The 27,240-nt window shown below is 42.1% G+C and overlaps 1 protein-coding gene across 2 annotated transcripts; it reads right to left on the bottom strand.

The window, feature by feature from the left end:
• Positions 1-549: 549 nt before the first annotated feature.
• fam131bb (family with sequence similarity 131 member Bb) lies at positions 550-27,095 on the bottom strand. Of its 2 annotated transcripts, XM_056380291.1 has the most exons (9): positions 26,877-27,095; positions 16,066-16,103; positions 13,026-13,061; positions 12,495-12,597; positions 10,652-10,876; positions 10,287-10,427; positions 8,306-8,616; positions 5,868-6,134; positions 550-4,426 (listed from the first exon to the last, which is right to left on the bottom strand). In XM_056380291.1, the coding sequence occupies exons 1-9, from the start codon at positions 26,902-26,904 to the stop codon at positions 4,208-4,210; spliced, it is 1,368 nt and encodes a 455-aa protein (XP_056236266.1). In that variant the 5' UTR covers positions 26,905-27,095; the 3' UTR covers positions 550-4,207. The 2 variants fall into 2 exon arrangements, with proteins under 2 accessions (XP_056236266.1, XP_056236267.1); XM_056380292.1 differs by lacking the exon at positions 13,026-13,061 and having other exon boundaries at positions 26,877-27,094.
• Positions 27,096-27,240: the final 145 nt, after the last annotated feature.

Raw genomic sequence — 27,240 nt, 5'->3', positions numbered from 1 at the left:
CCTCGAGTGGGGACAAGAATAACTACCAGACTAGTTTTTGAGATATTTCAGTCTGGAACAATGTTTTCTACTGACCGACAGACACGCCGTTAGCGTGGTTAATATCACCATGTTAGTGATAGCATTCCAGCGTTCAGGCTTGAAAAGGGAATATCAAATTATAATCATGTTTGTGCTGCGAAGATCAAGTGTGTTTCAGGCTCTGATTTCTATGTGAGCTTGAACAAATAAGCAGCTGGTCCCTATAGAGAAGTCCTGTTTGTGAGAATTTGTCATTAATATTCTCCTGGCATAAAATAGTACTGATAAGGACCAGAGAGGAATGTTTTTGGAAGAGCATGACTGGCTGGATTACACTGCTGCCAGTTCCTTGGTGATGGCTGTTTTGCCTGACAAGCACCAATGAGCTGGCCTGAGACACTGGCTGCTGCCAAACGTTTAAAAAAAGACATATCACATGTGCTGAGGTTCTAGAGCGCAAGGGGTGAATGTGTGAGAATCTAATTATTTACTCTCTGTGAAAAGATATCCACACGTATGCACAAGAAATGCCATTTGTTGGTTTGTTTATTTGCTCTTTCTCCACCGGAGGAAAAGAAGAGGAGACAGGTAAAGGAGCTGGTGGGGGCGTGGGAGGTTCTGTCGTGCAGGAAAAAGAGGGGAAAGGAAGAGAAACAGGAAGAAACAAGAGAGTTGTTGACAGAAGAGGAGAGAGAGAGAGGGGGAACCACGTGGAAGAACCATCCTGTGACAGCCGTCCAACAAGCATGCATAGGTGTGAGTGTTACGAGAGTACACTGGTTTCACCAGCCACACTGCCTCATTTCAAACAAATAAACCCAATTTAATACAGACTTTTACAGAAGCCATCCAATTTTATACAGCGTTTTATACAGCGGTTAATTTTTTTGCCACACACTGCCAAATTAAATCTATGTTACATGTCTGATTGCCTCAAATCCCCTTTGGTTGATGTGAAAACTTCAGTTATTTTTCTTTTTTCTTTTTTTTCAGGCAGTGATTCTTCCAATAAGACAGCAGACAACTCACTGTACACTGACAGACAGACATACAGACAGACACAAATATACAGAACGGATACAAAGAGATAGAAAGAGAGAGAGACAAGGAGAAAGGCAGAGGACCAGAAGCAGATTTTGAGCATCATGCCTGCAGACAAGTTACTGTAACCCTTGGAAGATGGCAGTAGAATTATACAAAAAGAGGAACTCAACTACAAACCAGTCGGTTAACAAAGACGTGATCAGTAAACCTTAACATCCGCAGAAATATATTTGGCTTCTTGTTATTAGTTTATTCATTCATTGAGATTTTGATAAACCAAAAAGAAAGAAAAGGAAAAAGCAATAAAATAACCCTAACTGAAGCAGTGTCTTCTGGTTTAATCGAGTCCATGCACCTTTCCTTGTGAACTAATGTCTCTTTTTAGCATCAGTCGAGCCCAAAATAACTTAACAGTTGTTACCATCGAAGAATATATAAAGCAATAGTCTTTCCCCCACATCTTTAAAGCCGAGACTCATAAAGAAAAAGATACTGCTCCCAGAAGGGTTGGTACCCACATGAAAATGATAGACTCTGTACAAGCTGTCACATTATTCCTCCCCACCAAGTAATTGTTCAATAAATAAACGAATATCTGCCATTGTGTAAAGACATTCTGTTTGCAGTTTTGAGCCCTCTTAGGTTGTTTTCATGATCTAAACCGGGATTCTTGAAGTGAAACAAAATGATGATAGATTTGTTATTTTTGAGAGCTGCCAAACTATCCATCTCTTATCTCTTACCAAGGTGTTTTTCAGCGTGTAAAGTGCTCAAAACCACATCAAAACAAGACTGCTTTACAACCATGACACCTATTCTAACTTATACTGGAAGGGATTTCAACAAGTTAGTAGAAAAATAAACATTGTCCCCAACATTGCATAAAGAAGCAATCAATAAATAAATTCATTCAAGTCAATAAACCATATGTATATATATATATATATATACATATATATATATATTCTTTTTTTTTATCTTAAAAGGTTCTCACACAATCATCAAAGTGAGAGGAGAAGGTGCTCCCCGACAGGGAAAAGATGAAAACAGTGGTTGTATATTGTTGTAAAGTTCGTCAGTGAGACATGCACAGGAAGTCCACTTTGTTCGCTGTCTCCATTTAACTCCCCTCTGCACTAGAAAACACCCATTTTTCCTCAGGCGAGGAAGAAAGAAAAAGAAAAACTAAATGAAAACATGCTTCCTCAAACATCATTATAATCACTATCACACTCCAGGCAGCTGCTTCACAGTAATCACAATGAGCAGGAAGACACCGATCTATTCGGCTCTAGTGTTCAGTCCTAGTCTTCTGTCCTGTTCCCTGATTGGCTGATTGAGCGACACACAGGGGGAAACGATTTTCCCCCTGTGAACTCAGACCTACTGCTGTACTTCCTGTTTCTCTCGCTGATGGATTCAGCGGGTAAAACTCCCTCCAGTTTTGCATGATGGCTCCATTTACAGCACAAACATTCCTGCGCTTCATTTGTCTTTGTGTGGTGGTACACGTAAGAAAAACAAAATTCAGGCCTAAAGTGTGAGCTTGTGAGCAAATCCCAAAATAAAGTGGGACTTAAGAGGTGTAAAAAAATAAAGAAATTAACTGTACTAGAACACTTGTGACTGTGAGCGAGAGGCGACTTTTTATATACTCAGACTATTTACATCTATACGACAGAGCTGACACTGGGCTGTTGGGAAGCCAGTGTTTTGCCTGTCTATTGCTGGTTACAATTTAGATATTCGTGTGTGTGTGTGTTCGTGTAGTGGTGGTCTAGGTGAGCCAGCAGTGAATCCATTTTAAACACACAATTGAAAAGACTCCCTTGTTTATCTTTGTTTCTCAAGAAAGTGTTTTATTCTCTCCCGCGTGGACGGCGAGGAGACATCAAAAACAACGCTCATGTACTGCCTTCTGTCTTCCAGTACATTCAAGATAGTGGTTATCATCCTCAATTTATCGCGACTACGTCTGTGGAAAAAAAAGCAGCTGAGGGTTCGTGTTGTTGTTAAGTGGCTCGGTTTTGGTTGTCGGTGGTGCTGAAAGCTTTCAGAGTGGGAACTGGGTAACGTCAACAGTCCAAAGGCAACCTCTGATCTGTTGGATTGCATCAGTGCAAAGGAGATTTGCTTATGCAGCTCTGTCTTTATTTCTCTGCTCAAGCCCACCGCAGGTCCACTGTGGCCCCACCTGGGATACTACGGTTCAGTGCAAAGTCTATACAGTGCTGTATAGTACAGGTACTCCATAGTATTCTGAAGAAACATGCATACAGAGAGACAGAGTAGGAAGCACACTATCTTACAGTACAATCCTTATCTGTGCAGTGTTCAGTGTGTGCAGTCAGAGGGACAGGTCTGTCCCCGGGTTGTGCCTCAGGCGTCCTGGTGCCACAACATCATAGAGGACTTTATTTTAGAGGGTTAAACTGCATTTCACTGAAATGCATTATCTGAGCCTACTTTCATTTTATGTGAAATTATCTGGGTGGCCATTTTTAAAGTATACTGTGTGTGTTTGATGCAACAGATGATCAAATGAATTTGATTAAACACTATCTAATATGTTGAGTAACAGCTGTAAACAGAGTAGTTCTCCCATAGGAAAACTGTTATATCTTATCATACACTTATACATAGATTTTTCTTGTGTTCTTTTTTTTTTTTGCTTTATTACAAAATTATTCTTATTATAATGTTTTATTATGTTAGATTTTCATTATCATTATAAGACGATGACAGGGTCAAGTTGCTTGTCTTCATAAAAAGCATGCATGTTTCCATTCCCCTCCTCCTCAACTCAGCGTGGTGTCATTTCCCTGATGGAAATGTCTGTCAGTTGGTGCTCCTCCTCCTCTTCCTCTTCAGTTTCTCCGTCCTCACTCCTCTCTTCTTTTACCTTTGGGATGTAAGGCTTACAAAGAAATAGGTGTCCTTTGTTGCATCAGCTTATGTCTCATAAAGAGTCCACTTCCAAATCTGTTTCTCACCGTTTTGAAGAATTTGTCTCGCAACCAAAAAGTCGTGTTTGTGATACCTGAAAAGGAACAGATTAATAGATATATGTTGTATTATTACGCTCATTCCTTGCTGACTTCCTGGTCAGTTTGTAGTAAGGAGTCTCTTGACAGCCAGGAACTCAGTTGGTTGCCATGGAAGCGGCCTGCCCCTCCTCCTCCTCCTCTTCCTTCTCCTCCAGTGTCTGAATGAGGCCGGAGGTGACATCGGAGGCCTTCCGCTCTGTGATTGGCTCTGCTGGCGGTTGCCCGGGACTACTGCCTCCAGAGGCATCCCCTTGTTGCGTGGGCGGAGTCAACGTGACAGACTCTGGCTCCATGCACAGTGTGACCTCCTCCTCCTGGTCAGGAAAGACAGAGCCAAACACATAGCAGGTTCAGTCAGCTTATGTCACATACGGAAGCAGTTTAGCCATACAGTGGCTTTGCACCATTAATGACTAGTTAACCATCGAAACATAAGAGTAACATAGTCTGGACTTAAATTAACTAGAAGTCTTAAATTGTTTTTATCAGCTGATGTCTCTTCCAGGAAACGATGTGATGTGATGAGTAATTCATTACATTCAATATTTAGTGGCCATTAATGTGCGTTGTGTTTTCATAATGAAATCACAGTTATATGGTCATGCAGTTGTGAGTAGGGATAGCTATGTGATAGCTTTGCGATAGCTATGGAAAACCTGTTTCCAAGGTCAAGACTCAACTTCCATGTTGAGTTTCTTTCTTGTTGGTGTGTTCAGGAAGCTTCACTGTCCAAGATTTCAGTCAGCTGCTGAAAAGCTTTGCACTCATAGTCTACGTATGTCTTTGGGAAATCAACTGCAGCAACATGGTCGTCATGAAGGGGATGTATTACATTGCTAGTTTTGTGCATTAAAGGGTACTTGAGCAAATTAGCATTGCATTTCCGTAAAGCTGAGGGACTCACAAGAAACGGATTTTTAAAAAAAAGTCTGGTCACAATTGAAGCAGCAGAGGCAGAAATATTCTGATTCTTTGGTTTCTAGTATAAGTCAAACTCCAAAAACACTGGACCCTACAATGCCCATTATGCGCCTCATAAGCACCTTTCATTAGATCACCCCTGCATGCTGAATGTCCACTTCTTTCAAATCCAACAGCTCCAGTTTCTAACACAGGCAAGTCTCAAGGTCAAGCCAAGGTTTTTTTGTTTTTTTTAAATTTTAGAAATCTCCCTCCAGAGCCACAAAGGACATCATACATTTACTTTCACAGGCTGAGTGTCCCTTTACAAAGGTTGGTGGTCAGAAGCCAACACCCAAGTTCTTATGCGACAATTACTCCACTTCATCTTAAAGGTGAAGGTGACTGCAAGTTAAAGTCTTTCTGCTGCCTTCGACTACTCTCTTTACTTATTGATTAATATAGTACTTTCTTATATTACTTGTTGAATTATTCTATTAAATGTGTGAAAATCGCCAAACACAGTTTCTCAGAGCTCGAGGTAATGTCATCAGATTTTGTTGTTGTCCATTCAGCAGATATTCAATGTACGAAAAAACGATCAAAGAAAAACGTCAAATCGTCACATTTGAGGAGGTAGAAACAGAGAATCTTTTTGATAAATTGCTTGATAAATTAGTTAAACTGTCATTAAAGATGTTGATTAATTTTGGGTCAATTAATCAACTAATCATTAGTAGTTCTAGGAATGATTTGGAAAGTAAGTGTATAATGAAGGTAAATAAAACATTCACAGCTCAAATATTAATCCCTGAAGATGTAATTCTATGTAATCTAACCTCACGTTCACCTCACCTTGACCTCCTCCTCCGCCTCCTGCTGCTCCAGCAGTGGGGAGTGTTCTGTTCCCACCATGTCATCTCCAGAGGGGACGCAAAGGCTCGGCTCCACCACCGCCGCCACACCCATGTAGCCTCCGGCCTCCGTCTGATAGGCGTCCATCTGCCCTGTGTTCCACAGATCAACCAACGGAGGGTGAACGGAATGGACCAGACTGTGGATGGTGCTGTTGGGCGTCGCTTGCAAAGAGTGGTTGGTGCTGTGCAGCCTGTGCTCCAGAGACTACAAACACAAAGGATGAGACTGTGATCAGGAAGAAACGTGATATGTCTGCATCCAGTTTTCCACCTCGAGTGTATCTTCCATGACAGACTAACACGTCAGAGGTAAGACAGAGTCGTGCATTTGTCATAAAACACAAGCCTTGGTGTTGGCAGCCAAGAAAATACTTCAGCAAGCCAATTCAGCACACAGTATATAGTTTACAGTGTAGCACTTACTGACTGTGCAGTGATCAATTCTGCTTTCTTTGAGCAGATAAGCAGCTCTTTTTCATTTACACTATATACAGTTGCAAGAAAAAGTATGTGAACCATTTGGAATTAGTTGGTTTTCTGTATTGATTGGTGATAAAATATGATCTGATCCGGTCAGAAATGTAGACAAACACTGTGTCCCTGCACCTGCTTCAGCTCAGACATATTCTCAGGATGTCTGGTGTGAGCGTCTCTCTTCAGGTCAGTCCACAGCATCTCTACTGGATTATGGTCTGGGCTCTGACTGGGACACTCCATCAGGTGGATTTTCTTTGTTTGAAGTCATTCTGTAGTAGATTAACTTTGAAGTTTAGGGTTCTTTCTATCTTTCTTTGCCCTGCTGCATCACCCAAACTCTCCTGAGCTTCAGCAGGCGGACAGACACTGATAAACTTGGGAATGCTCCCTCCACCATGCTCCACCTTTGGGATGATGTTTTCATGTTGGTATGCAGCGCCTTTTCTTTACACCATACAGTGCTGCATGTTCTTCCTAAACAATTCAACCTTAGTTTTATGAGTCCATAAAGCATTTCCCCAGGAGTGTTGTCGAGGGTCAAGGTGCTCTTTGCCAAAACGTCAGAGGCACAGTGATGTTTTTTTGGGAGAGCAGCAGCTTCCTCTGTGGTGTCCATGGCAGGACAACATGCTCCAGGCAACCATGCACCCTGATTTGTGTATCGTAGACTCATGAACAGAGATGTTAACCAGCTCCAATGATTCCTTCAAGCCTTCAGCCGTTACTCTCAGGTTCTTTGTTATGTTACTAAGCATCCTGCGTGGTGCTTCTGGAGCCATCTCAGCTGGGCGTCCGCCTCTGAGTAGCCACAGAACTAAATCTTCTCCATTTATAGACAGTTTGTCGGACTGTGGGCCGATGAATATCTAAACTCTGCAAGATGACTTTGTAACCTTTTCAGCTTCATGCAAATCAATTTCAAATCAATCTTTTTTTACAAAGCATGTTTCAGCGAGCTAAAAATGTTTATCTATTTTTTTATTAGTCAAAGTTCACATACTTTTTCCAGCCCACACTGTTGAATGTTTGAGTGATGTTTTCAATATGGACGAGAACAATACAATGATCTGTGTGTTGTTAGTTCAAATAGATTGTGTTTGTTCATTATTGTAACTTAGATGAAGATCTGACTATATTCTCTGACAAATTTATACATAAATGGAGCTCATTCCAAAGGGTTCGCTTTCTTTCTCTTGCCACTGTATGAGGCTTATCATTTAAATTTTTCCTGCAATTTTCAGTCTAAAGCTAAAACCAATATTTCTTTTTCAGTGTGAGTAGTTTATGAGCACTGGGAAATCTATTTGGAAATCAATTCTTCAATTAAATTATTTACAGTATTTTTTACCTTATTATTTTCTTCAACTTTATTTTGCTTATATGTGCAATATGTTCAATTGGACTACTTCTTGTTGAAAGAGATTCACATTTTTGCATGTTTTACAGGATAATCATTTACTAAAACAGACTGTGGGTTATGAATTAATTAATTAAGTGGGAGATTCCCATTAAGAAACACTTTTCCTTATAATTTACACCAAATTACACAGTCCTTTATAGAAACCTCCCTATCAATGTACGGTTGAACAACAGTTACTTTCTAGGAAATTGTAGTTAACTTTCAGACCTATAAAATAACATTTCTTAAGGAGCCATGAAAAACCAAATTTCTTTAAAGCTGAATGTGACTTATGAGTTTATCTAATTGATTTTGAGGATAGTTTCATAAATCCAGGAGTTATAGACACAAGAGGACCATGTAAATCTTGAATTAAAGTTATAAATAAACCAGATTTTACGTGACAGAGAGAATATCTTGCCACTGAACCACATGTACTGTAGCATCTCACTGTGGCTAGACCCACGCATCCAGTCACACCCACAGAACTGAGACTCCACCTGCTGTTGCTGATACTGCAGGAGCTGCTGTTGCTGGTAGTGCTGGATCTGTTGGATCTGCTGCAGCTGCTGCAGTTGACTCTGCTGCTGGAGACTGAACTGCTGCTGCTGTTGCTGCGACAGGAAGTGAGCCGCCGCCTGCCCATCGTACCCGTCGGTCCCCATAATGTAGGAGCCAGCAGGGGGAGATGCCACACCAGAGGGATCGTTGTTGATCGGCTCCCAGGCATCAGAGGAGGAGAGGCAGTAGTGGCCCTGGGAGACGTATGTGTGAGGCCACACCTCTGCTGACGAGTGGTGCAATATCTGATCTGGAAAAAATGAGAAATGCAGCAGCTGCTATTACTGCTCTTCAGACTGGTAGAATTGGTGAAAACAGGAAGACAGTGTTGTAGAGTTTTGATCAGGTTTCAGGACCAAAAAGCACAATAGATTAAATCATCTTGATATAATATCAAGAAATATAAAAGCAGAAAAATCATGATATGTTGCTGCTGTTGTTTTGTTTTAATTCAGAACTTTACTGGAACAAAATCAGACACAGATCATTGTTGGTCTGGTAATACATCCGAATGTTATAGGCTGAAATATCCAGGCTCTAATGACCAGCAAATTTAGCTTATAATTTAGCTAAGCTTTAGTAGTAACAATACTGACATCATTTTTATTCTATTTTAACACTTTTAATTGTATTTGGATAATTTGTTAAGAAGGCGGGGCAGACTAACTGAGTTTGAATGTTGGCTCTGATCTGTCCTGCTGAAAAGAGTAAATAGGTTTGACAGGGATCCAGATCCAAAAACTCAGCAGAAAAGTCTCCACACTGGCTGAATAAGTGTTATGACAGAAACTCTCTGGCACGCCTTACACTGTTGATTCATCACTTGTGTCAAACTGTATAATGCAGACACAGCTTTGATTTTGTGCAGTTTATCTCTCTCTCAAGAGAAGTGTATAAATTGGGCCCGGGAGTAAACACTGCCACACACTCTCACCCCGTGCTAAAGGTTTATTTGCTTAAAAATGATGAAATAATTTGATGCAAATGCAGTAATGAAGCATCATGTCCTTGAGGAGGTTTATATCTTACAGCAACAAAGAACTCATTATAATTGTCTGCACCTCTAACCTCATGAGCAGAAAAAGTTTGCATGGAGGATACATTGTTGTAAATGTCTAAATGTCCAAAGTCACTGTTGAAACAGATGCAGTGGCTGGGTTTGCCTTCAAACAGTCCATGTTGGAAAATGTGAAGTTACTAATGAGGGAACCCTCCAGCCTGGAGAGAGGAGATGGAACGGTATGTTCTCATTATTAAGCAACATGACACATGGTATACTGCAAGCTGCCTGTCTGCGCCTACACAAACACTAACATTTAACACCGTGTTTTTTTAAAGCTCGCTTGCCATATACCATCATAATTACTCTTTGAAACATACATTCTTTATACACAATCATTCATTTCATGAAATATATCCTAATGTATGCCTGTTGTCCACAGTAACTAACATTACTTGTACACTACTTGTGTATTTACATTTTATGCCACTTTTTACTTCTACTCCGCTGCATTTGCAAAGGAAAATATTGTAATTTTGATGAAGTAAAATATGACTCACTGTTTTAGATTTGACGACCCATTAGTAGACTAAGTAGTGGAAATGTGTTTTTACAACATAAAATAAAAGTAATTCATATAATAATAATATATAATAAGAATAATATGATAATATACACTGATGGGGGTTATTTTGCTGTTTTGGTTATACTACTACTGTATGTTAACTCGAGTAAAATTTTGAATGCAAGGCTTTAATTTGTAGTGGAACATGCTACAGTCACTTAAGTAAAACATCTTAATACTTCTTCTGTAGCCTATTGCATATTTCCTTATAGCATGTTGTCCATTTATTTTACAACATAATCAATGAATATTAGATTCTTTAGTTTAGGTTGCAGTCATACTTGTTGTCCTTTACCTCGACTGGTGATGCTATCCTGGTTGACCTCGCTCAGATGAGCCACACTGCCCTGGTTTGAGCCGGACCGCGGGCTCTCTCCATCCATCGATGACCACGCTAGAAGTGTTGCCTCTGAGATGGCAAACTGCTGCAGGATACCTGAGGTCAGAATTCAAAGGGTCAGTCAGGACCACTGCGACCACTGTGAGGACCTGCGTCATGTTTAATTGGCTGAATCACTGGCGTAAATCCCACACAGTGAGGTGATGAGCACATAATTCTGCTTATGAAGGTCAACACGCTCTGTGGGGTGCCTGCCGCGCGCGTGCGTGTGTGCGTGCGTGCGTGCGTGCGTGTGTGTGTGTGTGTGTGTGTTTCCAAACCTGCAGCGAAACGGGCCTCCTTCTCTCCATCGCTGAGGTCACTGTACGCATCGTTTTCCAGCCGCCGCTCCTTTTCCCGCTCCTGAGTGGTGATGCGGGACTGGGGGATGCCCCCCGCACCCACCGTCTGCATACCCCAGTTTTGCCATTCGATCATATGGGCGACACGACCCTGAGCCATGGCTGTGGGCTTGGTTACTCTTTCCTTCATGGTGCGGGTCACCCCTGGAAGTGGAGAAAGAAGTGGGACAGAGGAGGGAGCAGAGGGAGGAAGGACACGTGTGGCGAGGGGAAGGATTAGAGGATGTGAAAGATGAAAGGTTGATACAAGGGTGAATAGATGAGTTTGAGGGAAGGTGGAAGAGAAAGTGAAGGAGAAGATTTTGAGGAGAAAGAAAAGGGAGGGAGAGAAATATCATAGATGTTATTATCAAGTCTATATTACATTTTGGTCATGGGAGCTGTGATGGCCAATGAAAACATGGACATCCAGTAGGGTTGGACTGATGAACGGGTCTGAGTTAATTGGCTGATATAATAGGAAGTGAGTGTTGACCTCTATGATGCAGGTCATTTTATTGCATTGTTATTGTATTATTAATAATTAATCACACGTGTGCATAGATGTGTATGATAATAATTAAGTGTTATTAGCAACAGTTTTTCAAATGAGAATTTTACTCTCCCATTTTGTAGAAATGTAAATATATTGAATATTTGCATGAAATATTGTCTATTGGCAGCCTCAAATAAAGACAAATCTGTATAAATAAAAAACATTATCAGTCGAATCCTACTATAAAAAAGCCTGTTTTTTTAATGAGGGTCTTCATGAACATGGATTAGCTAAATGACAAGGATTGTGGAGGTGGCATTCACATGTTTAATGACACTAAGCCCCCGACTGTTCACACTACATGGAGGAGTGGGTGCAATGGATGTGTCTTGTCTGACAAAGGTGCATCATGGGATGGGGTAGGTTAATTGGGGTTAGGTGGCTGTGTGGCATGAGTAATGAGAGGTTGCCGTGTTGACATGATAGCTTTCACACCTCTGTTAATCTGAGCTGGGTAAGCAGAAAACTGCTCTTTCTCCTCGCCGTCTGTCTGAGAACTTAACTCATGCAATCACTGCAGTTCATACTTTTTTCTTTTTAAAGAAGACATTCATTTCCTTCTACCAAGCAAATACCAGCTGATGTCTCTGCATAATGGCTGCGCTCCATATTTCATGTGATCAACATATGATGACACATACTGTAAATCCCTGGTTCTTTGATTCTCTCTGATGGTGGTGCATGGAGATGAGATTTATGAATAAATTATAGGAATAAATTATAGGACAAATCACTACCACACCACACAGTGCACCAACTGCACTTCATTACACTGCACTGCAATACATTTCACTGCACTCAAATAAACTGCACTGCACAAAACAGCTGGATTAAACCAAAGACACTGCACTAAAAGGAAACACTACACTGTACTTAATTCTGTTTAACACAGCACTTTACACAGTTCAAAACATCCATAGTAATACTTGTTCATTACACCACAATTTTCACAACCACTTAACATGTAAAGAAACTACACTTCCCGCTCACCACTCACCTTTTCTTAGAGAAACAAGCTGTATGATGATGCACTGTGTGTGTTGTGTTGTGTTATTCAGGCTGAATTAATTCCATCAATGACTCAAGAGGAGCCATTGACAAGTGTTATCGCAGTGTGAAGAGGAAGTGATTCAGGGGAACCCGTTTCGGGTACCATGCTGACTCTAGCGCCCACCGAGGACGGAGCCAACATGGGGTCAGTTTACCAGTTACAGCACAGACACACACCTGACACACCTGACAGTGAAGACTTAGCCAGTGCCCCGATGCCATAGGCATTTGAGTTCCTCTTGAGCCTCGGCAGAATTGATGTGGTGTCTTCCATAGACAGCTAGGGGAAGAGAAGAGAAAGGAATGGAGGAGGGGAAAAAGTGTGGAGAAAAGGATAGTATGGCAGGTGTGACAGAGCACACGAAGACATCGAGACGGTGCGTGTTAAAGAGGGGTGAGTGGAGAGGAGAAGTGATGGAGATGTTGAGTTATTACAAAAGATAGAAATCTGCATTACCCAAATCCTGAGTCCAACTTACTGTGTTCGTTTTAAAATTCTGTCCCAATAAGTGATTCTTATTGTGCTCACTACCGTGCACCACTACGATAAAACCGAAAGAGATCGAGTGTAAAGCCAAGGTGGAGGGAGGTTGTGAAGGGAAAGAGAGAGCTGATCGCTAAAGGGTGAGTTAAATCAAACCAGGTGAAAGAAACAAACAGAAAGAGAGAGAAAAGTGGTAGATGAAGGAATGGTGTCACAACACTTACATTGATTCCTTCCCATGAAAATTCTGAACGTCCATGCTAAGGGAGAGAAGTAGGAGGAGAGAGGGATGGGGAGAGAGTAAGAGAGTGACAGGACAGAGAACATTGACATGCATGGAAGGGGAGATGGGATAGGACAAAGAGAGGAGGGGCCGGGGGATGGGGGGGTGGAGGGGTTGGGGGGTTGCATGTTGGACATGCAGAGGAAGATAAAGAAATAAAGAGAAAGGAGAGGGGGGGAAAAAAAACAAGAGACAGATACACAGGATTTTCCAGGAACGAGGAAAAGCAAGAGTCAAGGACCAGAATGACAGGGAGAAGGGAGGGGATTAAACAGGGATCAGTTTATATTTGCTTAGTTATGTATAGCAGAGTGAATATGCTACAGATGAATGACTCGTCTTCTCTGGTTACATGTGCTGCCAAAAACACTGAAAGCCAGCGGAAAAATCGCGTGTGTGCGTGTGTGCGTGTGTGTGTGTGTGTGTGTGTGTGTGAGAGAGACAGAGAGAGAGACAGAGAGAGAGAGAGAGAGATGTCAGCGCTGTGTTGAACAGTATCTGATGCAACAGACAAACAAGGGACTGTGGGCAGTGTGTGTGTTTATGTGTATGTCTGTCTGCGTGTGTGTGTGTGTGTGTGAAGGCAGATGCTGGGGACAGAGCAGATAAGCAGCAGCCTCTGCCACACACACTTCTCTCTATCAGCTGGACTGACAGTAACTAGACCGGGGACATTGTTGGGTTAGTGTCTGTGCTGAAATGTTTTCACCTTCCTGTCCATACAAACAGACGGATGAGGCTGAGCAAAAATAAATGAGTGAATAAACATTGATGGAAATATAACACTCGCCCCCAACATTTATTATATCGTTTCTCTCAAACTATATTTTCTTCACTCAAATTAGTTTAAACTCTGTCTCAAAGGCGCCCATATCTCCATATATTTGAATCTCTGCAATGTAAACTACAGAGGTGGAACATGTGCTCAGTTTGACATTTTGTGCTCATTTGCAAGTTGCCACTCTCATGTCGGTACGGTTCATATGAAGCCACAACTAGCAGCTGGTTAGCTTAGCTTATCTTATTTTAGCATAAAGACTGGAAACAAGGGGAAACAGATAGCTTAGCTCTGTCCAAAGCAAAGAAAACCCATTTGCTAGCACATTATATATACATCTCATTTGTTCAATCCATACAAAAGCCTTCTTACTGGAGTCTTATCATCACTATTAGTTTGCCAGCAACCAGCAGACAGACAGTTTCTGCGTCCGACCCCGAAATAGTCTGGACTTTGGCATATAAACCCCATAAAAAACAACAACATGAGGTTTTTAAACTTTTTTCCACCGTTTTTGTGCAGAATAAAGAAGAAACACCATGATAGTTACTGAGTTTCAGAGGTGCTGGTCGGTGGCTCGCTGTTTCCACGTATCCAATCTTTATGCTAAGTGAAGCTAACCAGCTGGTGGTTGTACCTTCATATTACCATATATAGACATGAGAGTTGTGTCGATCTTCTCATCAAACTCAGCAAATAAGAGCATTTCCAAAAATCTCAGACCATTCCCTTAAGTAGGTACCACAATGTAAAATATACTTTGCTTCAAGCGAAAGTCCTGCATTCAAAATTTGAGTATTATCAGGAAAATGTACTTCAAGTATTAAAAGCAAAAGTACTCATGATGTTATATTATTATATTTATTATGTAATTTTTGTATTGTTACCAGTGCCTTAACGTGTAGGCAGCATTTTAAAACTGTAGCTGCCGCAGAGCTCATTTTAAATACTTTATATATTGTTCTGTAATTTGATCTCTAATGAACCATATTTTTATGCTGAATTTTTACCTTTTTGGTAAAATCTCAATTTGAAGAGTAACTAATGTTCTCAAATAAATGTAGCAGAGTAAAAAGTGAAATATTTTTCTCTGAATTATAAGAAGTACGAAGGAGCATTAAGTGTAAATACATTAGCACTTAATTGTGTTTAATACTTCATTCCACCCGTCAACAGACTGTAAAATGTAAAGAGTAGGTAATTTAATGCTGAATGACATAATGAGGGAAAGAGACTACCGGAGCAGTGTTCACTATCTCGATCAGCTACATGCTGCATGTATACAGATAACTCAGCTTAATCAATATCAGCCTCCTTCCGTTCTTTTTTTTCACTCCTTCTTTTTCAAGTAATTCTATTCTTTGCTCCCACTTCCTCCCTCTCTGCCTCTTCGCTCATCTCTCTCTCTCTCTCTTGTTTTCTTCCTCTCCCTCCACAGGAGTGGGTGTGATGAGAAATTTTACACACTTGACTGGTAGCGCTGGGCCCCCTCAAGCAGCTTTTCTTATGTTCCTCCCGATAGCCCTGACAGTACTGATGTGTGTGTGTTGCTGTTTTCTTTTTTCCTCTCCGTAGGACCGGAGGGCATTCTAGGGCACAATGCATAAATAAATGATTGAATCAGTCCACAGTGCATTTGGTGGAAAAGTTGAGTTCTCTACGTTTTAGTCCAAAATGGTTCCCTCTCCTGTGTCCTGTCTCAGAGGGATCAGTTTTAGAGCATGGGATCAGTATAGCAGCAGGAGAGGAGAAGGAGAGGAGAGGAGAGGAGAGGAGGATATATAATGGTGTGTAAGAAGTTGGAGAAAGAGGGAGTGATGCCTCTGTTGTTTTGCTTTGAACCAGCACGGTCCATGAACATCAAGCAACAGACGTAATAGCAACAGCAATGAGCCAACCAAACCAGCAATTGTTCAGTCTTCCAGCAACACCACCCCATCATGGCTTGGGGTAGTGTAGCGGAAGGTAAGCGACTGACATTGACATGATGTGTGCTACTCTACTAATCTACTAGCATAAGCACGTTGAGTTACAGAGAGCTAGTGGGGTGAGCTGCTTCTAAAAGCATTAGCTCATCGTGTAGCTTCCTGCGTAACTGCTTTTCAATCAGCGGCCATGTTGGTTCCTCAGGTGGAGCGGCAACTGTCCACTGTCAGAGGAAGTCAACAAGAGTGGTGAGCCAGAGGCATCGCTGAGGACTTACCTGCTCCCCATCCTTCTGGACTGGCACGCCATCTGCCGCTGAGAGCAGGGTAAAGGAAGGGAGAGAGGAAGACAAACAGAGAGAGAGAGAGAGAGAAAGAGAGAAGAAATGTCAATTTTTACTCTTTCTATTTAACTCAAATCTTCAATCAAATCAGACAAGGAGCCTTGCTGCCACTAATCTACCACTCCTAACATCCATGAAGGCTGTTCAGAAAGGAAGCTAGATAAAAGCTTCCTTTTCTGAACAGCCTTTATTCCTCTGAGTGAATTTCTGTTGTGTCTCCCTGTTCTAATCCTCTCTGTGACATGTCTTTTCCCAGAGTGTCAAAATCCCTACATTCCCTCTTCTTTTTTCCCTTTTATTTTTAACAGTGTTTAACACTCTCCCCAAAAAAGAACAGCAAATACCCAAAATATTTCTTATTAAGATAAATATATGAACAACAATAAACACAGCAAATTAGTTTTTCCATGAAATCTAGCAGGTAACCCCAAATGTATTAAAATTCATTAGAGGTTTTCCTAAAATTGCATATAATTAAAAAAACAAACAAAAAAAAAAACACAATGTAACAATTCATTAAACTACACAGGAACAGAAGGGAGATTACTTTCAACAAAGTGCAATACACTTATTATTGTGTTCTGATTTGTTCATTATTCACATCTGTGAAATCACTACATCTGATTAATGATGTTTCTGGCCACATTACTTGAGCACATCAGTCCTTGAATGCCGTTCTTTAAATATGACTGAAATTCTGTCATTTTGTCTTTAACACTAACTATTCTCAACAGGTGCATATACGTCGTTTGTCGTATATGCGACACATCGGAGCATTTCCTGAAATAGTGCCCGTATGGCAGCAGGAGATGCCAGAGATAAACTGTTAAAAATCGCTGTTGTTTTTATGATGTGACAATTGAATGTAAATGTCATTTTGGGGCTTTTGCTGGAATGACTGATGCTGTCTGCCGCTTAACAACAAAACATAACCATGGGCCATAATAAGCTGCTTGCACAAATGACCTATAAGGTAATTTTTACAGCAGTCAGACAGTCTCTCTATTTTACAACTCACCACTCCTCCATCATCACCATGACCTCCAGGATGTCTAGGAGATTCAACTGAGAGTTTCCATAATGACATGAGTCTAAGCTTTCTCCATTGATGGAGTCTAATCGCTGTTTAGTCTTTTTCTCCTTTCTTCCTCTACATGTAAATGACACCTGCACAATGTTTAATAACGGCCTATTCAAAGTAAGTGGATGATCATATACAAAACCATCCATCCAGTCATCTGAAATACATGTTCTCTGTTGGATAAATGAATGTTATTATCCCTCCTCTTCCCTGGCTGTCCAAATCCTAATTAAAACATTGGTTTAATTAGAAAGACTGTACTGGTAATGGAGTTTAAACACAGCTTTAGTCTCTAGGTGCCTGCTCTCTGTATCAGAGGGTCTGTGCTCTATGTGTGCAAGTCTCTGAGGGGCTCACTTCTGTATCAGCACTCTGTGTGTCTGTATATATGTGTGTGTGTGTGTGTGTGTGTGTGTGTGTGTGTGTGTGTGTGTGTGTGTGTGTGTGTAAGTGAGTGTGTTGCTGAGCCAATCACGTTTTCCACAGCTGCATTTGGCAATCGTGAGCAATTTCTCTGGAGCTCTGAGAAACACAGAGAGTTGATGGCTCTCTGGATGTCCAGTGATGTCTCTGACCCACTGACCCAGTGATTCAGAAACATCAGCTCAACTCTGTCTCTGTTGGGCTCTCAAATATTACCCTTCCCTCTGAACTCCATCCAGTCGCATCAGCTCATTGCAAGGGCAGGAGACGAGGGACAGACTTCATTCCAGAAATTGACCCTCTTTGCTTGCGCACGGGAAGGTTGTGCCAACTACAAATCAGGGCCATCTTGCTTCATTTGTACAGTTAATACAGTATTCACACCTCAGATGTCCTAATTTCAGTTTCTTCTTTGGCAAAGATTGTCATTGTAACCCCCTGGGTGATTTTGTTCATAAACCCTAGGATATTGTCTTTTGTTTTCCATTTGTATAGTTACATAATATCCTATAATATGTTATAAAGTGTTTAAATGTGAGTAACCATTTACATGGGGAGTAGTGTCAATTACAACGTACAGTCGTCTTCACGTGGTGAAGAGAGTGAGAAAACCTAACCTGTTTCTTTTATTCTCACGGTCATTTATAAAGCAACGTCAAGTCCCTTGGTTACTGATTGGTCAGGGGGCGGGAGAACAGCAAGCGGTGGGACGCAAAGGTGTGTGAGAGCAGTTGATCAGATGTCGCTGCCTCGTCACTGCTCGGCAACACAGCGGAGAAGAAAGGCTAACAAGGTGTTATCGTTGTCATTGCGCGTCACAGAGTGTTGTATGGACATAACGAAGCTCAGTGAGTTAAAGTCAGTGACATTTTGATTAACTACCTCGTTTTTAGCGTGTTGAAATAAGTGTGTTTCGTCTGAGTCACGAGCACGCTAGGCTAGCTCGAGTGCTAACCCTCGCTAGCACCTCGGTGGATATCATCATCCCGACGACGAGCCAGAGGAGACCAGATCGTGCACTGGGTGACCAGGTAAAACCCAGCTGCACCTCTGGCTACGAGGGAGGAGAGACCATCCACGGCCACGGCCAAGGACTGGTGACAGGAGCATACCGCCCGGTTTCTTACAGGATAGAGGTAGACTGGACTGGGGTGAGTAACCCTGTCAAAAAGCGCGGACATAGTCATCGGCCGCCATCTTTAACGTGGCCCAACGCACACCAGCCACCTGCAGGCTTGCATCGGGAGGTTTAATTTAATTCACTCCTCGCATTTTGTCATTTCTTTTTATATAGTGTGGGCCCACAATTATTGAATGTGTTGTTTCATGGTTTGAATGTTTTGAGGTTCAATGTGTAGTTAAAGGTATCTTAGAATTACTAAAAGAGTAAAGGTAAAGGAGTTAAGAGTAATTAAAGTAGTAACAGAGTAATTAAAGCAAAGAGTGTTTTATGTGCTTCAACTCATGGTTTTGTGTTGAATAACAGTGTTAACTTCAGTTTGAATCTATACCTTCCAATAGAGGGGAGAGGGTGAACAATCTGACTGTATTTGTTTGCTTTTACTGAGATTTTCCTATACAACGTGCTTAGGCCACAACCATATTATAATCATGCAGTCATTGATATATATATTTTAAATTTTCTTATTCAGACCTAATTTTGGTTTAATAAATCATTTTATTTTTATGACTTGAAGACGGTTTAATGTGAATTATCATAGTTTCGGTGAAAGCTAAAGAGGGTTAAAGGGGCAGTAAAAGTGAGACCACACATAACGTTATAGTCTATTTACACAGTAGACATATTGCACAGATAGTATTGTCATTAAAAGTAAGTTAATGAAACTAGGCGCTGTTCATAAGACCAGTGAGTAGAACAGTGTTACATCTTTCTTTATCATCAGTTTGTGGTCTTTAATGAATTTTTCCTATTACGTGTATTATTTCACGTTTTGTTTGATCCAGTTTCACTCCACTCGCTTTGTGTATTTCTTCTATAAGTTTTCCTATACATCTCCACATCACCACAGAAGGTACATGAAGTTACTGTATGTATAAACAGCTGTTTGGTTTTTACATTACCTGGGTAAACTTACTTTAAAGTGACACTCCACTGATTTTATGTGTCAATGCCATTTTCTTAGTCAAGGGGAGTGCTACACAGCCTGAAAAACCAGATGTACAATGTCCTCTGTAGCTCTGCTGGTATTACAGGGAAAACCTCTAATACAAAACTGTCAGAAGACATGTCCATTCACCAGAATAATAAAGTAGGATCTAGTTGAAAGATGCTATTGATTTTCTTTTGGAGCTCGACCTGTACTTGGGTCAAAAAGTCAGGGTATCATTTTTTTATGTCACACAATTTTATGGGTGTGCAATACTGCTGCTGGAATGACTGGAGTGCCCACATTAATATTAAATATTTGTCGGACATATTTCCAAGTGAACTGAAACTGGTAAAATGAATCTGATATCAACCAAACTTCGCTCCAGTTTTACATGTAACAAGATCTTTCTTATACAAAATAAGTGCATTTCTTTTTTTGCATTATGGTCCATCACCCTGATATTCTTTTTATCAGTGTTTCAGTGGTCAACCTTTGTAAAATGGTGAGACAAACATGTCTTTGCTTATTTATGTTAAGGACCTGACATTAAAATGTAACATTGTTTAGATTGAAAATATTTCTTCCTTTGAAACTGAAGTGAAGCTGTTTTTGAAATATAATGTTATCTTTGAAAGTGAAATACACCATTCAAAGGCAAAAATATTGCAATAAATGTTGTGTACACAGCCAATTATTGTGTTGACACTCTAAGTGCTTTAAAAGTGTTCAAGGGCACTAACAGCAGCTGTTAGTACTCGCTGCTCCGATGCTAATCCACCGTTTTTCTATGACACTGTGAGAAACTGTGCGAACCTGTGTGAGTGTGAATGAGGCATTCCAGTAAAAGAAAGGGGTTTGGATCAGCTGATGGACGCCCCCAACTGTAGAAGTAAAGACACTACTTTGCATCAGGGTTTGCCATTTTCAGATGGGAGAAACATATTTCTATTCAAGCAGCACTATTAGAAATGAACTCTGTGTGACCTCCGAAAGAACAGTCAAGCGTGTTCGATTTTTGGCACTGTGGAGTGCGGGTATGAGATGGTTACTTATTGGCTGAAATCAGTTAGACAGAGAAATGTCTCATTTTCTGCCCGGGCGGGAGAGAGTGTCCCAGATTTCTTCTTCATGTGGGTTAAAAAATCTGCCCTGCGAACACAAACATATACATGAACATATATGCACACCCACATACATCAGGCCTCCAGCAACATACAGAATAATGAGTAGAGACACATACACAATGTCTGTACCTCTCTTCCTCGGTTTCTCTCCCTTTCTCTCACTTTGTCAGTCTCTGCTCTCGCCATCTCTCAGCCTCGTTTGGCCAATTAGTAGATTAGCAGTCACTCTCTCTCCCCACATGAATCACAATATGGCTCAACAGTTCTCTGGACTGCAGCACTACACACTACCATTGGGAAGCCCTCCAGCCTTCACACAACAATGGGCCAGAAACATAAAGTACAGATTGTGTACCTTTGTGGCTGTATGTATATTATTTACTGTGTGAGGGCCTCTTATGAGATTACATCAAAGCTTTGATGTCTATATCATGCTGTGATTAGTCAGAGTTGTTCATAGCTCTCAGAATAGCTGTATAGATGATGGGTCAGTAGTCATTACCCAGCAACTCAGTGGTTTCTTAAACCATGGCACACAGTATTTCTGCACTCTGGTAGGTGATGCTCTTGGGCTCTCAGCAGCACAGTAAGCAAATGCGTAATTCTGCTCCTGAGAAGACAGGCAGGATCCCTACTTGAGGAAACAGCAACAACAACAGAGCACATGACCAGAGCTCTGAGCCAGCTTTTCTTCCCCTGGCGATCTCCCTCCTCCCCCGCGCGCACACACACACACACACACACATACACACACACACACACACACACACACACACACACACACATCGGTACGGCGCTGGATACCCCCCTGCGGTCATAGGGGAGCCAGGCTTAGCTCAGCTGAGGAGAAGGAGCGAGGAAGGAGGGAGGGATTGAGGGAGGGCAGGGAGATGGAGGAGGAAAAAGAGGGAGCAGCGCAGCTATGCGTAACGAACAACCAAAGATCTGCAGCGGCTGCACTGTCAAGTCCAGCTCTGACTGGAGTGGCTTGACGGCTCCCGCTGAAGTGGGAAGCATTTGAGCATCATCTGTCTTTTTTACTCCCGTTGCCCTGCAGCAATAACGGCAAGGAACCAGGGGGCTTGGTGCTTGTTTACCGTGACAGCTGCAGTGAAGCTGGTTGCCACGATGGGGTAGCGGCTTGGATGGCAGCTCTCTTACAACGATATGAGCAGATGCTGGGTGACTGGGCTCCAAAGTTCAACAAGAACACAGCTGAGGACCAGAGCCCAGATGGTAGGCAGAGTTTGGTAAAGGAAATGGATTTAAGTGTGTTTCAGGACATAATCCACACACATGCAGCAGGTCTCATGTGCACTTGATGAGTTGCTGCCAATAACTTGGTGAAATGGCATTCCCAGTCTACATGCCCCTGTCAGTTGCAGGCCTGACATGCCTCATTCATCTGCTCAGGCATGAATGTGGCTGCCATCCTGTGCAGATACTGGGTAAATAGGTTACAGCATTCACCGCCGGACTGACTGAGGTAACTAAAAACATACAGAATGTAGCATCTCCGCACAGGCTGCAGCAGCCCAGCATCATAAACCTGATCACTCCCACAAACATCCTAATGGCCTGCTAAATATATAATGAACATTTAGACCTGAAATGGAAAAAAAATGCGGTTATCCTGTTGTCCTTTCTCTCTGTTAAAATGAAGTGAAGAAAGCCTGCAGAGGCGGAGGAAATCAACCAGTTAAGTGTGCGGCAGATAGCACTTTGTATGCAGGAAATCTTTGTTTTCTCGCTCTTTGATATTCAAAGGAGACTTCCCGTCTTTGAGAACATGGCCCTTTTCTTTATCAGCACTGAAGTTGTTAGTAGATGCAGATAACACTGAAACAATCAGTGCTGGTCGCACGCTTATGCTGAGTACATCCACAAATGCCCATAAATACACAGACTCCCACATACCAACACATGCACACACATGCACACATGGAGATCAAGTTGTAGAGGTGAAATTCTCTCTTTCACAGCATTATGTTTCAGTTTCATAAGTCACTCTGTGGCTGAGTCACACTGTTTACAGAAATGCCTGCCATCCTGTGCCCACACACAGGCCTCTTATTTCTGATCTGCCACATACACGTACAAGCTGAAAATGATATGCACAAGGACATGCACACATACACAAGCATATACATTTTAATCCATTCTCTGCCCATAATGATCCAGGCAAACCGTAATAGCACACATTAGAGAATGTGACACAGAGGCACTCAAACATATACATCTGTAGGTGAAGACCCTATGCTATACAATACCCTACACTGGAGTCCTTGGCTGTATGAGTATGTGCACACATCCTGACACACGCTCACGCAGGTAAGGGTCGTAAGGTCCCACCCTATCTCTGAGATACTACATCACTGAGTCATTCACCTTGAATGTGTTCATGTGCACAAGGCTTTTCCAACCTGCACAGGAGCCAATCAATCACCCTCCACCACAGTCTGCCAGATTTGCCAGTTTACAGGCAGACTGAGAAGTGGCAATTCCGGGACATGGTATCAGTTGTTGACTGAATGTGAGTAAAGGCATGGTGCAGCGGGGGTGTTGGGATTTTTAATTTAATGGCAGGGAATCCCTCTCAGTAATGCAGGAGCGGAAAAGGAGTGATGGGACGCCCACACATGGGCCTACATGCACATAAATATAGCAGCAAAAGCGCGATCATATGAGAGGCAGATGCAAACTGGAGGTCGTTCACAGGTGGACAAATAAACACAAATGTACACATAGAGGCACATACACAAAAAACAGACACAACAAGGGCTCAGTATTATTTAGAATCACTCTATACTACCAAACTGCAATACCAATACAAATGGCTACTAACTTTGCCTAAATAAAAGTCTAAAATTGGCAAATTTTGATTGTCTAACGCTGCTTATTGAATCAGCAAATTGTGTGTCAGCAGTGGCATCTTACAAAAGCTAAGTTACATGAAGTGAAAAGAGATGACGAGTCTGCTTACAGGCTGAACAAACAGTTGTGAGTTGTCATAATGTCCCACATTCACATCTATAATTTCACCGCTGCAACCTGAGCCGTAGCAGTCGTATTCACATTGCACACAATGCCCTAAATTACAGAGTGATTAATGTTTCCAGCACTCTCAGGTATAGTGTGGCCTGGTAACTGGATATAGAAAATGCTTCTGATGTGTGTAGCTTGTAGCACAATTATGGGTAATACCATTATCGACACTACATCTAGAAATGTGATCAACATTGTGACAGTCTAACTAACACTGTGTCTGGCGGCTGTAGGAATCTGCTCTCAATGAAGCAAGAAGTTATGAACTACACACAAGCTGATTCACAGAGAAAAAATATTGTTGTTTGTTCTGTGCACCTCCCATCAACTGCATCTCAAGGCCTTCGCTCTCTGAAAGGGGTGATGGATGCAAACGTCTCATCTCCTGTATATCACTGTCTGGCTTCACCTGACACACTACCAGCAGTGGTGAGGGGCTAAACCAGACGTTACAGGAAAAAGGGTTGGGGTCAATAACTTTCCTATTCCATCAGTGTAAAGCATAACCCAAAATAACCAGGAATGTACACCACACTGGCTGCAAGCAGAGTAGTTTTCAACTCTTTCAAAGAAAATGCACTCTGCACCACTGAAGGTAAAAGTGAACTAACTCCAACCTTGGCATTTATGTCAGCCTTCAGTTTACTACTGGGTGTGAATTAACATCTTGGATGTGTCTGCAACATTTGTCAGGATCCTGCTTTAAATAAATCTAAACCTCCAGACCTCTAATAAGTCATATCAGTGTTATTAATGATGGGTAATGCGCTGTCCTAACGAGATAATAAAGTTTTCTATAAATATTGCTTCTACTGAAAATATTACACTAGTTTCTTTGGTGTCATATTACTCATGCCATCCAAATGTAGAGTTTCCTGCAGGACACCATGCAGTATGTGGCATGTCAACCTGCCTAGAGCAATGATTTTTGCCAGGAATAGATAACATACTATAGTGTGCAGGTATAAACGGATATAAGAGCCTGACCACGGAGCACACTCCCAGATATGATGGAGCTGGGAGAGATAGTGTTACCAGAGGGCAGACAGATACATCAGGGCTACTCCCGTGCAGAGACAGATCCCGTCTTGCCGCCTGCTGTTCCTCCTGTTGATCTCTGCTTGGCAGCGTGGACTGCAGTTGAGAAGGCCGATCAATAGCACACACTAGAGCCATTCTCACCCAGGATAAACACAACCACGCCTCTACACCGGCAGTGCTGCTGCTGGTTCTGTTGCTTACAAGAGAATCACAGACTCAGGCGCACGAGCTGCTTGAAAACGAGTGAGCTTACTTCCTCTTAAGCACTGTTTGTTTACACGTTCATGTTAGATTACAGTGCTCACAGCTTAGGATAACATTTGCAAAATGAAGTGAAATATTCTCACATCATACAGTGTACTTTGGATGTGCATATTCACCTTTATCACACCTCTTCATCCCTTATCTGCTGGTTAGAAAATGTAACTGCTATTAGCACAGCTGCCTTATCAGATTCTTCAGCTTCTGTGATCACATGTATAAAAAATCAACATCAGTATTCAGGTGGCTCACAATCAGACTAATGAGGCACCTTTTCAAAGCCTTGTATCTACTTCAACCACATTACTTCCAGCAGCTGGAGTTGTCAGGTGTGTGGGGTCTCCTGTCTTGACCTGAGTGTTGACAGAAGGATCCCAACCTCTTCTCCTGCTCTGCCATGTGTCAAATACTGTAATCTGGAGAGCCAGGGCTGCTGCTTCTGCTGTATTCAGTTCACACCTGCCTTCCTAACTGTGTCACGTAGTACTCTTCTTCCTCTGCACTTGTGTATTTAAGATATTTTTTAAAATCTTTTTCCATCAAGGATTTACATTTGTATTTACATGCAGAAGCACAGTTGAGATCCTGTCTGTAACCTGGCTTTCACATTCATGACCTCTGTAAAGATGATGTTTTCCTCAGAGTGACACTGAATATGTGTTCAGACTGATGCTTTGCCATAAATATGTTTAAGAGCCTCATGTGCTAAGTGGCTCATTAATATTTAACACCAAATGAAGTCTGTGTTTATTTTTACCTTGAGCGTGATTCATGCTACATACTAAGTCATGCAGGACTTGAATGTGCACTGCATTTTTCAATCATATTCAATCAGAAATTGATTGTTTACCTAAGATAATCATTTGTACAACCCCTCTCCTCCCAGCCTCTCCCCACTTAGCAGCATTCATGGTGTTGGTTTACTTAACATGTCATTTATGGGTTTATTCAGGAGGGTCCTCACCTGCAAACTCCCATCAAGCCCACACACCCTGGCTTGCACGTATTTGCCCCTCCCTCTCCCCTCTCTCCATCGCCATCCGTCCATCTCCCCTCCTCCCTGCCCGCCTGCCTGCACTGAAATTCTTCCTCTGCTGCTTGTTTCTTTATCCCCCTCTATCCCTATTATTCATGCAAATAATAACAAACTGGGAAATCGCCCCTGACAATGGCATTATCCCCTTTCCCTTTTTCCTCTTTCTCCAAGCCATGCCGCCCTATAAATAAGCACTATCACAGCGTTTCCATCTCCCGCCTCTCTCTCCCTCCTCTCCATCCCTCTCTACCTCCCACTCACACACATATACATACTGCCAAACAGCATCATAAATCAAGGGATGGGAGGAGGGAGGGGAGGAGGGAGGTGGGGTATTCAACCACACACTCAGTAGCACATTTTAACACATATCGCCTCTGACATCTTGCCTGTACAGTGTAGACAGCTTTTGTGACCATATATCCACAGCCTGCATATACAGGCTCACAAACACACACACATACACAAACACATATATAAAGCCTGTCCCTAGTCTCTACACAAACCCTCGCTCCTGCAGGACCCCCGTCCTCCTCCTCACCTCACCCCACTACCCCAACCCACCCCCTCACCCCCCTCTCTCTAGCCCGCAATGAGCAAAGGGAAGAGAAGCGGGAGCTTACTCAGTCTCCTGGAGCCGATGCATCCCATGGTGTATTCACAAAGGCCCTGGATACAAGCGTGGAAGTGTTACCCAGACACCGTGCATTCTCCCTCTTCCTCCTGCGACTCTCTCGTTCTCTCGGCTTTGGCTTCTTTTTCTTGCTCTCCTGTGCTCTCTCTTTTTCTCTCTCCCTCTCTCGCTGCGCTTGCTCGATCACTTGCTCTCCCTCCCTCTCTCTCTCTCTCTCTCCCTCCTGCTCTCTCTCTCTCCGGTGCAGTGTCTTAGAAGCGATCCGGTTAGTAAGTCAGCATGCCTGAGGGAAATAGATTACGACTAAATAAAGACGTGAGGCATTAATTTAAAACACATATGTCTTTTTTTGG

Source organism: Seriola aureovittata, chromosome 7 (assembly GCF_021018895.1).
Source record: "Seriola aureovittata isolate HTS-2021-v1 ecotype China chromosome 7, ASM2101889v1, whole genome shotgun sequence".
NCBI classification, from domain to species: Eukaryota; Metazoa; Chordata; class Actinopteri; order Carangiformes; family Carangidae; genus Seriola; species Seriola aureovittata.
The sequence above is the reverse complement of the archived record's forward strand: the minus strand, read 5'-3'. Positions and strand labels throughout refer to the sequence as shown.

What these genes read in the sequence shown, in the direction of transcription:
- fam131bb (XM_056380291.1), bottom strand. Translation starts at nt 26,904, where the DNA reads ATGGGATGCATCGGCTCCAGGAGACTGA. An exon ending in CATCGGCTCCAGGAGACTGA is followed by an intron (nt 16,104 to 26,876) that starts GTAAGCTCCCGC and finishes CCCTGCTCTCAG; the next exon opens with CGGCAGATGGCGTGCCAGTC. An exon ending in AGGCGGAGGAGGAGGTCAAG is followed by an intron (nt 4,427 to 5,867) that starts GTGAGGTGAACG and finishes TTTCCTGACCAG; the next exon opens with GAGGAGGAGGTCACACTGTG.